General features: G+C 41.5%; 1 protein-coding gene across 2 annotated transcripts in view; it reads left to right on the forward strand.

The window, feature by feature from the left end:
* Positions 1-739: 739 nt before the first annotated feature.
* NHLRC2 (NHL repeat containing 2) overlaps positions 740-13,884 on the forward strand; it is a gene marked incomplete at both ends in the record, with an annotated part of 32,603 nt that continues 19,458 nt past the window's right edge. The window contains 3 exons of one of the 2 annotated variants that reach the window (XM_079536580.1): positions 740-902; positions 2,767-2,919; positions 12,098-12,553. In XM_079536580.1, coding sequence (XP_079392706.1) covers positions 740-902; positions 2,767-2,919; positions 12,098-12,553 — 772 coding nt within the window. The remainder of the gene's footprint in view (positions 903-2,766; positions 2,920-12,097; positions 12,554-13,884) is intronic. The other variant, XM_079536581.1, reaches the window with a different exon arrangement.

Here is a 13,884-nt window from a genome sequence, read left to right on the forward strand (position 1 = left end):
AGCAGAATCTGTCAGGTACAGAAGGAATGGCTGACAGAGCCATTTCCTTCAGCCCTCCCCTCCAACCCCCAGCCCGGCCTGGGGTGCTGCTCTCCCCGCACCCCTGACCGCCCCCGAGAAGGATTTAAAAGAAAAGTGACTTCAGCTCCGGGATCGCTGCCACGAGCCGCCACACAGAGAAGATCGAGGCGAGCCCAGCGCTCCGCTCCCGCCGCCGAGCAGCCGCCTCGCTTCAAGCGCGCGCCGCCGGCCGGCCCTCACAGCCCCGTCGGCATCCGCAGTTTCGTCACCTCCTCTGTCATTACATCTCCTTCCGCTCCGAAAATTAAATAAAAAAAAAAAACCACAACAAACCTCAATCTTTGGTTCCGATACATCCCAGTTGTGACGTATTTTACGCTTAAGAATAATTAAAAAAAAAAGCGTAATAAGGGGGGGGGGGGGGGGGGGGGGAAATAAGGCGGTGGTGCTGAATCTGCTGGATAGGAATCACCGCTCGGGATTTAGCGCACAGTTTCCCTCACGAATGTGCTTCTGCGAATTGCAAAAGCCGGGTCAAAAATGAGAAATGAATTTAAAAGCCCCTCCCTTTAGGAAAGACGAATCTCTGTGTGTTTGCGTTTAGCGTTTTCATTGCTTGTTTTGCTTTGTTTTGATTATAGCTCTTCTATCCCAGGCCGAATGTGCGGCGGCGAAGCGGCAGGCCAGTAAACAGCGGCGGGCTCGGCCTGGAGGCGCCATGGCGGCGGAGGGCCTGGCGGGGCTCCTGCCCGCACAGACGCAGCTGGAGTACGCGCTGCTCGACGCCGATACCGCTCAGGAGAAGGAGAACCTGGTCTACCAGTACCTGAAGAAGATGGACAGCCGGGAGCGGGACCTGACAGTGCCCGAGCTCGGCGGAGGTGGGTGGATGGGCCCGGCTGCGCCGCGGAACCACCGCCCCGTCGGCTGGTGTAGAAAAAGGCATTTTTGCTGGGCAGCGGGCTCGTGAAGGCACGGGAGCGAAGGAGAAAAGAACCTCTTTACGAGTGTGCCTCTTGCTACCCCTTGTAAAAACCCCTTCTTTAAAGCCTCGTTCTTAAGCTTCCTATGCTTTGTTAACTTTTTTTTTTTTTTTTTTTTTTTTTTTCCCCAAATAGGCGCTTTCGTTTTCTGCAGGAAGCTTTCTTCTGGTTCCTCTGGTTTTGCTGCAGCTCTTGCCCTTCCACTTCAGGCCTTTCTGAGCTCTCTCACCCCATGACCAATTTGTGCTTGCTGATTTTCATGTTCCTGATAAAGTGTTTAATGCTGGAGATGCCGTCCTGGTTCAGTGGTGCTCCTTTTTCCACTTTCCATATTCTTGTAACTTTCGTGCAAAGCATTCATCCTGCAATTCTTGCTCTTGTGGGTGCTCGTGGCCTCAGAGATGCTTGCTGGGGCTGTGAGAAATGAGGGATTGCAAGACAGAGACCCAAACAGATAAAAATACAGGATTAACGTTATAGCATAGGAGTGAATTCTGACTTCTAACCATTGTGAATGCTTTCACTGTCTGGATTTGGCCTCCTGAATTGAATCTTCACTATCATTACCATTGTTTTGCTTTCTGTATTTTGTCAAAGCTTCTGTTCTTTTCTGGGGATGAGATCAAATAAGTAGCCAACACTTTTTAATTCCAGTATGCTTTAAGGGAAGATAATTTAATTCTAGTGAAAAGTGGAGCGATGCCATTAAACCAATCTGGTCTTCTTTCAAGAAGCAAAATGTAAAGCTTCACTCTTGTATTGTAGAAATACATGAACTGAAATTAATTGTCTCCAAGTCTGAATGTGCATACATTCATGTTGTATATATGAATATACATCAATATGTACTTTGTGTATAGAGGGAGGCCAAACTTTCTCATAGCAAAGCAGAAAACAAATCTGCTGACTCAGGTAGCAATAACTTCTGGAGCACTGAGCTCAGAGTTTGCTGAAACTGATGGGGTGAAGGTTCAGATTATTCTGAGTACATTTCTGCACTCCAAAAAATAGTCCTTTAAGAGTTGAGTTTGACTTCACAATGTATCATATCTGTTTTTTCTCCTTTTTTCCCCCAAAACTGTTGAGTGGCAAACGGTTATCCAAGACATTCAGATCTCAATGCCAGGATCAGAGTAATATCAGTCACCAGTGAGAAAGCATTGCCTTCACGTTTCAGATCAAGTAATAAGAATGAGTGTCCAAGTATACTTCCACCTCTATCTGAAAAGATTATAGTTCTGTCACCTGGGAAGTAATATTTCATGTCTGTCATTTTAGGTTGTTTAAAATGAAGGTCAAAACTAAAAAGGGAAAAATATTGAAGTCATCTCTGAAAGTGGTCGTTTACAAAAATGTTGTAAAATGAAGAGTTTGAGTTCTATTCCATTTGCATTTATGAGTTTTTAAAGTTGTTATTAACACCTATGATGTTGTTAGGTGTTGAGTAATACAGTTTCTTTTAAAATATATGGAAATGGTTCTTCAGCTTGCATCTTCTGGCAATTAAATGGTACCTTTTAACTATAAGTTGTACTTTCAATTTTACATTAAATTCATTTAGTAATTTTGAATATTTGTGTAATATGAGGGTGAGTTTGATAAACATAAGACTTCTGTTTTGCTTTTCTACTTGGTAGAAAGAGATGGGATTGTTTGCCTCAAGTGAAATGCCCTAGAAGTGTTGTGTTAGCATACCAGTTAGGTACAAGTGTCTTCCTTTCCCTGCCCTTCCTCTAAGTGGCTATCTCTGTTCTCTGTGCAGATCTACAGTGGTTAAACACTGAAGGTCCCATTTCTCTTCACAAAGACCTTGGTGGAAAAGTTGTGGTGTTGGATTTCTTCACTTACTGCTGCATCAATTGCTTGCACCTGCTGCCTGATCTCCATGAATTAGAGCACCAGTACTCTGATAAAGGTAAAAGAGCTTTGGCTTGCACAGAATAGAATTTCCTGGCAGCGTTGCAGGTGGAGTAGCTGAGTCACTTCAGTTACTAAACAGCTGGCAGCATTTCAGGGATGCCTAAAAATGTCTCCTAATCTTTTAAGTATCCTGACAAAGGTTACTGGCTGTGCTCTCATCACATTTTTTTAGGTGGGGTTAAATATGGGGTTTCTTTAACTATACAGGCACAAAAGACACAATGTGTGTCTAAAGCCTGAATCTGATATCCTCATAGGACTGTTTGCAAAACGCGTGGATGTAAGTTACAGGCACAAAGTTGCTGTATGCACACGTGCCTTACAAATCAACTCTGAGCAGGACATGGTTTAGTCTATTTTTTTTTTTTCCCTTTCCAATTGAAATAAAAAAAACTTGGTTTAGGTTTTCTTTTCTCCCCCTCATCATCTTATTTTCAGTTAGTAGCCATCTACCCTGAGAGAGGGGATTAAGCTCTTAAAGATTTAAAGTTCACAGCTGAAATAAAGCCCATCTCTCTCTGACCGAATGAAAATTCAGGGTAATTACTATTTAAGATTTAGTCTCTCGTCATTCTGATGACTTGTCAGAGAGAAGAGGTGTTCTTACACACAAACATATCAGCAACTAAATTAACCTGTGTGTTTTAGCAGACTAACTAGTTAGATGAACAGTGTTACTTTCATTCAGTAAAATATTGTAAGGACTGACACAGTAAACATTACTTTAAGGTTTACATTTTTGATCCTACAGTAACATTTCTGATCTGATTTTCATTCTGTCAGCATTTATTTTCGTGTTTCCTGTTTTTGTTAGAAAAACAGATGGCAGTGTCACTGAAATTAAAAGTTCATTAAGTTAGTTCACATATATTGTAGGTTTAAGTAGTGCTTTACAAAAGATTGAAATAGAATAATTTACCTGCTTTGAAAAATTTGACTGTTTGCTTTGGAGAAGTTTGAGAACTGGTGTAATATTTTAGCTATGAGGAGCTTCATTAAAATAACATCTTCATAGCTTTTTTTTTTTGTGAAGGAGGCAGTTTTAAGTGGAAAGCAATGAAGAAATTAGGAAGGGATTGTTCTGAATGTCAGGCATGCTGGGAAAGAAGGTCTGCTTCAGAAGATGGAATTTGTCATTGAATTGATAACATCTTTAAACAACACACATTTTAAAATATATATAAATATATATAAAATGTATTATAAAATATATATATATAAAAATACAGCAGCCATCCCTGATTTAAAAAATAAACTAAGCTGTTAAATCTGTTGGGAACAAAAAGTTATTTTAACAACCTTGTACAGAGTACTTTGCTGACAGGGAACAAATGCTTTTTAGATTTGAGATATACAGGAACTGCAGTTTGGAAAAAGATGCTTGGGATGGAAGTAAAAAGCATAAGTAGAAAGAAATGACAGCAAGTGTATAGGAGATAAAAGTTACCAGTCAGCAAGAGATGAGAGGAAAGGCCAGCTTGAGACACTTGAGAAAAGTAAAGGCTGGAAGAATAAGACTGAAGTAGAAAGGATGATGGGCATACCAAAAATACTTTAAAAATACTAAGATAAGAACTTTTTTAGCATTCATCCTGATGCCAGAGTTTCATTCTATTTTAATCTGCTGCCTTCTTTAGCTAATGGAAGTCTGTTGTCCCTTCAGGATCTGGGGACAGATTCACTTGGTTTCCCCATCTCTTACCTCATAATTACAAAACCTACAGCATTTACATACACGTTTCATTGACATTTAGCAGAAGAGTCCTGATCCAGCAGACAGTGTTATTCAGAGGGAAAAAACAAATATTTTACTCTCACAGGTTATTTCACAGTGCATTTGGGTCTTTAATCTGGTGTTAGAATAGCTAAAGGAGTGTTTCTCCATATTTCTGCATAACTGAGAACAAACCCTAACGTTGATATAATTTGCAGCAGCATCTTTTTGTGCATAACTTTTCATGTTCTGATTTTTGTCCACCTGGTTTAAACCCTGTCTTGCTGGAAGAATGTAGAAACTTCACTAATACAATCATCACATAAGACATCTAAACAAGAATCTGGAAGTTTCAGGATGATCCTAAGCCATTAAATGTATCTTTGCACACATGCACACAGTTCTATTGTCTGGAATTTGAGATTTGTCTCAAAGTAAAGGCTGCTTTCCATAGGATTAAATGTCACCTAGCATCTTTATCTGATCTGTTCTTGTTGCTATCTTCAGTGGAGCTATTTCTGTTTTTCAAGTGGCGTTCAAAAAGTTATTTTAAACCCCAGTGCATATCCAGTTCATGTTATCAGCAGTCCAGAAATTACTTCTATAAGAGGGAGTACTTTCTAATATTCAGAAATAGCTTGGCATAACTCCAGTGTTCTGCTCTGCTATAATCCTTCAAATAGTGTTTTAAATGGTGTGCATTTTCTTGTATCAGTGTAGCATCTGTTTCCACAGAAGTTCGCTTCATGAGGGAGTATTATAACGTCTATTATCCTTCCAGCCTTAATGATATTTTTGATGGATGGATAAAGCACTGCTAGTGATCTTATTATAGTGAAAACGTTCAAATTGCTCTTCAGAGTTTATCACTTTATGATACAAGAATTTAGTTGTCTCCCATTGCAACATGCCATGCCTAATGGATTGGCAACAATACTATTTCTTTGGTTTCCTTGATTCACTATCCTTGAACTTGTTTTATGCAGCTCCTGTGCAGAGCTTCACCTTTCCTTGTTTTCTTCCAGAAAACAAGAGTTGCTACTCCTCTAGTTGTGGTTCTTCCCTATTAATACTGTTTTACAGCTGAGGAGAAAAGCCAAAATAGAAAAATAAGTCTCAATTTCTTTGTAAGCTAATAAAAAGCAAGTCAAAGATTAAATTGGTTTCTTTGGTTGGTTGTTGTTTTTGTTTTTGTTTTTTTTTTTGTTTTTGTTTTTTTTGTTTGTTTGTTTTTTTTGTTTTTTTTTTTTTGTTTTTTTTTTTTTGTTTTTTTTTTTTGTTTTTTTTTTTTGAACACAACAACCTCCTCTGAGCTCAATAATCCAACTGCTTAAGTCATGAAGTAATAGCCTCTTACATTTCTGACACAAAATCATCAAAATAATTTACTTGAAATAAAAATTAAATACGAGTTGCACGGCCAAAACAATAACAGTGCTGTCAGCCCTCCATTTTTAGAGATCATTCATCAAGTGCTAGCAATGCAGTGTGCATTGCTGCAGAAAGTTTCTTTCCTGGAGCAGGTGTCAGGCAACCATAATGTACAATAGGATGCTTATTCTCCTTTTGTAGAAGGGGATTATTTATGATCTGGCTTCTATACACTGTAATATTTTTGCTGCATTATTTGCAGTAACACAGTCGTTCAGTAATCATATTATTATATTGGTTTAATCTTCAAAGCCTCGAAAAACAGAAAACTACACAGAAAACCCCACCCAAACAACCAACCAAAACCAAGCAGTAATGCAGGCATTAGAAGCAAGGTATGGTAGAATTCTTTATGTCAGGAATGCTTTCCTAAAGTAGAATTTGGATTTCTGCATTGTAGAATAGAGCAAGATAAACACACATTCCACAGCAGGTGTTTGTGGAGGCTTTCTTTGGGAAGAAAACATTGTTAGGTTTAGAAATAAAACATTGGTTTGTGGCATAGATAGGAGTATGTTACAAAGCTTTAGGGGAATGTAATGGCTTAATACCTGTTGATTTGTAGAGATCTTTAAGAGCATAAGGAGAAAAAGGTTTGACATCTTTGTGAAACATGTATTTGAATAAAAGAGTATCCACTGAGCAATGCAGGAAGAGGAGATTTGCAGGTGTGCTTGTAGGTAAAAGGAAGAGCAGCCTAAAAGGAAGCAGCTGCTATCCAGAATTCAAACCAACTGGATTGTGGATAACTTGTAGGCCTTGAAGATTTGAAGTCCTCTTGGAAAAAAAATAAATAAATAAAATATAGCAAATACCTGGAAGAAAGCAGTCCAAAATTTCTTAACTCAAAGAAGTTTGTGTAGCAGAAAGTATTCTTCCTGTGCCAGCAAAGTTAAGGACTGTAACACTCAGAAGAATAACTCGCAGATTTAGACTAAATTAATTAAATTCAGCAGTGCTTGTGATGTGGAACTGATTCTTTAATGGGAGTGATTTGGCTTGCTTGAATCTAATGGCCTGCAGACGTGGGATCAGGGAAGCCAAGGCGCAGGCAGAACTGAACTTGGCAAGGGATGTGAAAAACAATAAGAAAACCTTCTACAGGTACATTGGCCAGAAGAGACAGGCCAAAACGGGTGTACCTACTTTGGTAAATTTAAAAGGAGAACTGGCTTCAACAGATGAAGAAAAAGCTGAGGTGCTGAATGAATTCTTCACCTCGGTCTTCACTGGTGGCCAGGATTCTAGTCTTTTTCACGTCCCTGAGCCCTGCATCCCCAAACCTCTATGTGGGGACCAAGGAGGTAAATCCCTCCCCACTGTAAGGGCAGAGCAAGTCCGACAGTGCCTCCTTAGACTGAATGAATATAAGTCTATGGGGCCGGATGGCGTGCATCCCAGGGTCCTGAAGGAGCTGGCTGAGGTGGTTGCCGAGCCGCTCTCCATCATATTTGAGAAGTCGTGGCTGTCAGGTGAGGTCCCGGACGACTGGAGGAAGGGTCACGTCACTCCCATATACAAGAAGGGGAGCAGGGAGGACCCGGGGAACTACAGGCCGGTGAGTCTCACCTCCGTGCCTGGGAAAATCATGGAACAGATCCTCCTGGACAACATGCTCGATCACATAAAGAATGAGCATGTGATCCGAGACAGCCAGCACGGCTTCACCAAAGGAAGGTCATGCCTAACTAATCTTGTGGCCTTCTATGATGGAGTGACGGCATTGGTGGACGAAGGGAAGGCGACCGATGTCATTTTCCTGGACCTGAGCAAGGCCTTTGACATGGTCCCCCACCACATCCTCATCTCCAAATTGGAGGGAAGTGGATTTGATGGGTGGACGACCCGATGGATAAGCAATTGGTTGAAAGGCCGCAGACAGAGGGTGATGGTCAATGGCTCTATGTCCAGGTGGAGGCCGGTAACAAGTGGTGTCCCCCAAGGGTCTGTCTTGGGACCGGTGCTCTTTAACATCTTTATCAATGACATCGATGAGGGAATTGAGTGCACCCTCAGCAAGTTTGCTGACGACACCAAGCTGAGTGGTGCGGTTGATACGGTGGAAGGAAGGGATGCCATTCAGAGGGACCTCGACAGGCTGGAAAGCTGGGCTCGGGTGAACCTAATGAGGTTCAACACGGCAAAGTGCAAGGTTTTGCATTTGGGCCGGAAGAACCCCAGGCACCCGTACAAGCTGGGAGGAGTGGTCCTTGAGAGCAGCTCGGCAGAGAAGGACCTGGGGGTCCTGATGGACGAGAGACTCAACATGAGCCAGCAGTGCGCTCTGGCAGCTCGAAAGGCAAATGGGATCCTGGGCTCCATCAGGAGAGGGGTGGTCAGCAGGGACAGGGAAGTGATTGTCCCTCTCTACTCGGCTCTTGTGAGGCCCCATCTGGAGTACTGTGTCCAGGTGTGGAGCCCTCAGTACAAGAAAGACATGGAGATTTTGGAAAGGGTCCAGAGGAGGGCGACTAAGATGATCAGGGGGCTAGAGCACCTCCCCTATGAGGACAGGCTGAGGGAGTTGGGCTTGTTCAGCCTGGAGAAGAGAAGGCTGCGGGGCGACCTCATTGCAGCCTATCAATACCTGAAGGGAACCTACACCCAGGAGGGGAGTAAACTCTTCATAAGGGCTGACAATAGCAGGACTAGGGGAAATGGATCCAAGTTGAAGGAGGGAAGATTTAGGTTGGATGTTAGGGGGAAGTTCTTTACGAGGAGAGTGGTTAGGCCCTGGAACGGGCTGCCCAGGGAGGTTGTGGATGCCCCGTCCTTGGACGTGTTCAAGGCCAGGTTGGACGGGGTCCTGGGCAACCTGATCTAAATGTGTATGTTTGGTGGCCCTGCTAGGCAGGGGGGTTGGAACTACATGATCCTTGAGGTCCCTTCCAACCCGGGTGATTCTGTGATTCTGTGATTCTGTGATTCTTTTTCATCCCTGACGCTCACAGGGTCTCCCCATCTTCTCCTCTTTTATGACATTACTTGTATTGACGATAAAAATATGGAATTCACTATAGACATCAGTAGCTGGGGGAAGGAAGGAAACACTACAAATATTTGAATGTAAGCAATGAAGGAATCTATAAGTGCTGAATATTTGCTTTGATATGACTGGAAAAGAGAAAGCATTTGTTGCTGTTAAAATATTTTTTAATTAAGTAAAATTAACTAAAAAGGATATCAACCATAAGGATATTCCCCCTTCCCCATTTAATTTAGCCTCTCTACTCAACCTAACACATAAGATAAGATAAAAGATTAGAACTTTTTCCTTGGATAAAGTAGTAGAATAATTCCATTTACCTGTGGTTATAAAAAGCTTGCAACATCCAGAAACACAGGTGATTTTTCAATGCATAGTAGGGTACAACACGTGGTATGTACAGTAGTAACAGCAGAGCAGCAACATCCCAAGCTGTAACAAGTCAGGATCCTCTCAAATGGAACAGCAGCAGGCACAGGAATAAAAGAAAGAAGCTGCTTACCTTCAGAAAGCCTTAGGGGCAAAGTAATCTGCAGCAAGATAACATTGCTTCTCTGGCCAACCTTTAAATGAGGTCTAGGACGCCGTGGATCCTGGCTACACCCCTTCCAATCATTCAGGGGCATTGCGTGCACCTGAGCTCCCCTGGGTTGGCTCTGCCTTCCTACCAGGTGCTCAATCACTGGTTCAAGCCATCACTTAGTATTTCCACTACATAGGGTTAACATCTAAAGATTTCAATTAGATCAGCAGTTTGGGTTTAAAGTTATTAAAGTTTAAAGTTATTGTACTGCAGTTTTCTACAACTGCATGGTTGTGACTGTTGTTATCTTCCTGGCTTCAGTAACAAAAGATCTTCAGTATCTCATTCTTTTACGATGGCTGTGAGCAGCAGATTCTAGAAATGGAATGTTCTGAAATTTAATCAAATGTCATGGTTCAGATACTATCATTTATTTTACTTGCATCTCTGAATTTTAAAATAAAAATAAAAATAACCCAGAACCCAAATCATCCCAGATTTGACAAGTTACTTTGACTGTAACAACATGACGTTTATGGCTAAGTATTCTTGAAGCAGAAAATGAAACAAAATATGTTGTTGATGTCATGTACGTTGCTCATTTAATTTCCGAGAGATTATGCTAGAAAACATTATTTAAAGCACTGAAAAAGGATCCAGAGTTGTTTGTTGGAGTGTTTGAGGATTTTTCCTCCTAGGAAGTACTGAAAAATGACTTTACTGAAGCAAGGTTCTTCGTTCTTTTTCTGTTAAGTAGGTGGGGGGGGTGTAAAATTTGGGACTGCTGATGAAATTATTTACATGGAGTGGAAGTATATTTATTTTTTGGCATGCAGAGAAAAACTGATGAGTTCTGAACTGTAGATTTTCTGTCTGAGTTTCATTGAAGTGAGAAAATAAACAAGTAATTCAGTTGTGTGCTTTTTGATCAATTTATGGCTGATGCTGTCTATTCCACATATACAAGCTGAATTATATTACTCTGTGCTTATCCAGCACCTTCATAGAATCAGAGAGTCATAGAATGGCCCTGGTTGGAAGGGACCCAAGGATCATCAAGTTCCAAACCCCTGGCACAGACAGGGCAACCTCCAGATCTAATGCTAGACCAGGCTGCCCGGGTCCAACCTGGCCTTGAACACCTCCAGGGACAGGGCATTCACAGCCTCTCCTGGGCAGCTGTTCCAGCACCTCACCACTCTCAGTAACATCCAACCTAAATCTTCCCTCCTTCAATTTAAAACCATTTCCCCTTGTCCTGCAGTTATCTATCCTTTCAAAGAGTTGATTCCCCTCCTGTCTGTAGGCTCCCTTTAGGTACTGAAAGGCTGCAATGAGGTCACCCCGCAGCCTTCTTTTCTCCAGGCTGAACGAGCCCAGCTGTCTCAAGCCTGTCTTCTTAGGGGAGGTGCTCCAGTCCCCTGATCATCTTCATGGCTCTCCTCTGGACCCTCTCCAACAGCTCCCTGTCTTTCTTGTACTGGAGGCTCCGGACCTGGACAGAGTATTCCAGATGGGGCCTCACAAGGGTGAAGTAGAAGGGAACAATCACCTCCCTGTCCTTGCTGGCCACCCCTCTTCTGATGGAGCCCAGGATACGTTTGCTTCCAAACTGCAAGGGCGCACTGCTGGCTCATGTTCAGTTTTTCATCCACCAGGACCCCCAGGTCCTTTTCCACAGGGCTACTCGAGGTGCACTTTTCCCAGTCTGTATACTTATCTGGGGTTACTCTGACCCAAGTGCAAAACCTTGCACTTTGCTATGCTGAACCTCATTAGTTTGTCGAGGTCCCTCTGGATGGCATCACTTCCTTCTAATGTATCAACTGCACTGCTCAGCTTGGCATCATCAGCAAACTTGCTGAAGGTGCACTTGAGCCCATCATCGATGTCAGTGATGAAAATATGGAAGAGAGCCTTCATGCTAGGATTTCAAGTGCAGTATCTCTATACTACTGATTATCTCTATTAAACAAATATGGATTTTTTGTTATGAACATTAAGAGGGGTAAAAATTGAAGATTAAATTGACTTAATCCACTGTTTCTTTTTTAAAGCAAGGAGTAGGGCCTGGTATGTGATAGGCACTTTTTTTCATGGTTTCCGGCGCTGCCAGCTTTATGTGAAACACAGGGTACTGTTTTGATTTTAGGAGCCTGTACCATTCCTTTATTTTTTAAAGTTCCGTGTTATATTTATGATTCCTAGTTTACAGTAGAAAAGTATTAATTTTCTGTAAACACCACAGTTGTGTAAAGGAATCAGAAGTCAGAGGTGTGGTGAATACTTGAGAAAACACTGTATCAGTTGGACTGCTACAGCTTACCCATGATTATTTTCAAAGCATTTTCTGCAGAGTTTAAGAAATTAAGAACTATTTATGACATATTATGCTTTTTACTTGTTCAACCCTCTTCATTCTGAAATGCACTTAGTTACGTTGGAGCACTGCTTCATTTTTACTTTTTTCCGTTGCAATGCAAATATATCTAAATATAATAATTCACTTTTCCTTTCAGATGGTCTTGTTATTATTGGTGTTCATTCAGCGAAGTTTCCAAACGAAAAAGTTCTGGATAGCATTAAGAGTGCAGTTTTGAGGTACGATATTGTCCACCCTGTAGTGAACGATGCAGATGCAACACTGTGGCATGAACTAGAAGTGTCCTGCTGGCCAACTCTGGTCATTCTTGGGCCTCGTGGAAACATGCTGTTTTCGCTTGTTGGAGAAGGGCACAAAGAGAAGTTGTTTTTATTTACTTCAATAACATTGAAATTCTACAAGGAGAGAGGACAAATTAAAGATAACAGTATTGGAATAAAGCTATACAAAGACTCCCTCCCGCCTTCTCCCCTGCTGTTTCCTGGCAAAGTGACAGTAGATAAATCAGGAGAAAGGCTGGTGATAGCAGACACTGGACATCACAGGATTTTGGTCACTCTGAAAAATGGGCAAATTCTACACACTGTTGGAGGTAAGGTTTTGTAAATTTTGTTGCAGACTTTTTCGTTTAGGGGGGACTGTGTTCTGTGGTGCTGCTTTGAGCTAGTAATTCAGAAGCATTGGGAGAATGTTTTTTCTCAAAAATCACTTTTACTGGACATGGGAGGGAAAAAGCATAGAGTACTATCAATGAGAAGCTCTTATGCAAATGGTTGAGTTACCTCTAATTTTTTCTCTTGTTTCATTAACTAAGTTCTGTATTTTTAAGTGACAGCCTATTTGAATTACAAAAGTACAGTTTTTCTTTCTTCTGAAAGATCTTCAAATGCGTTTAGATTTAAGTGATGTATATCCACATCTAGCAGCAAGATAGGGAAAAAAGATACGAATGCTTCCCTATCCAAGAGGAAAAAGAGAATATTGGATTGTGGTGGTGTGTGTTTTGGGGGTGCTTTTTGTTTGTTTGTTTTTGACTGAAGAGCACCTCTCAGTAGGATCATCAAACTCCCTATACCAGTGGCACAGACAGTGCACTGACTCATTATCCAAGTGAACCTTGCTCAAAGCATCAGTCTCAGTGCTCTTCTCCCACAGGAAGCACAAATAGGGTTTATTATGACAAGAATCAGACAGTTTGGTTTCTGTTTTGTATGTGAGCTGAAGTCTCTGCTGACAAAATACTCATCAGTGTTCTGGGATGTTCAGTAAAGAGCAGCTTGGAGGGATGTGTCCTCATCTCTGAATTGGTGCCTTTGGTCCTAGTCATAAAGGAACGACTGGAACCCAACACACTGGTACCTCAGTATTTCATGTCTGCTCAGGTCTGAATTGTATGCTGACAGTAAGTTGTAAAAGTTTGTGTATTTTAGTGACTCAGTTAAATGATTCTGTGGGCAGAAAATAGTGTAATTGAGTTGATAATCCAGTAATAAATGTGGGCATGCACAGAGGTTGAAATTGCTGTATTTGCATCATAAATCATGTTGCGCACGTACTCATGAATTTAAATGTCTTCTGCTGACACACAGTGCTGATGCACTTTAAATGTTACTCCATCTGAAATACCATGCTTACACTGATACTGCTTATCAGGGTCACATTCCTCTCTGTTTCTTCGCTGTGCTGTGCAGAAGGCTGTCACTCCATCATGCTCACTGTTCTCCCATGTAATTTGTTGCGTGTCATCTTTTTGCTAAGTTTGTATTAGTAATGAGAAAGTGCTGCTAATCAAACCCATTGTATTTACAGTAAAATCGAAACCACTGAAATGGAATTGAGGTTGGGATGTAAAATCTTTGCTGCTGACTTGCTTTGATGTAATTAGGAATACATTTTAAAAAAGAGTTTCTGATTGCTGTCTTC

This window comes from Tetrao urogallus (genome assembly GCF_951394365.1).
Source record: "Tetrao urogallus genome assembly, chromosome: 5".
NCBI lineage: Eukaryota > Metazoa > Chordata > Aves > Galliformes > Phasianidae > Tetrao > Tetrao urogallus.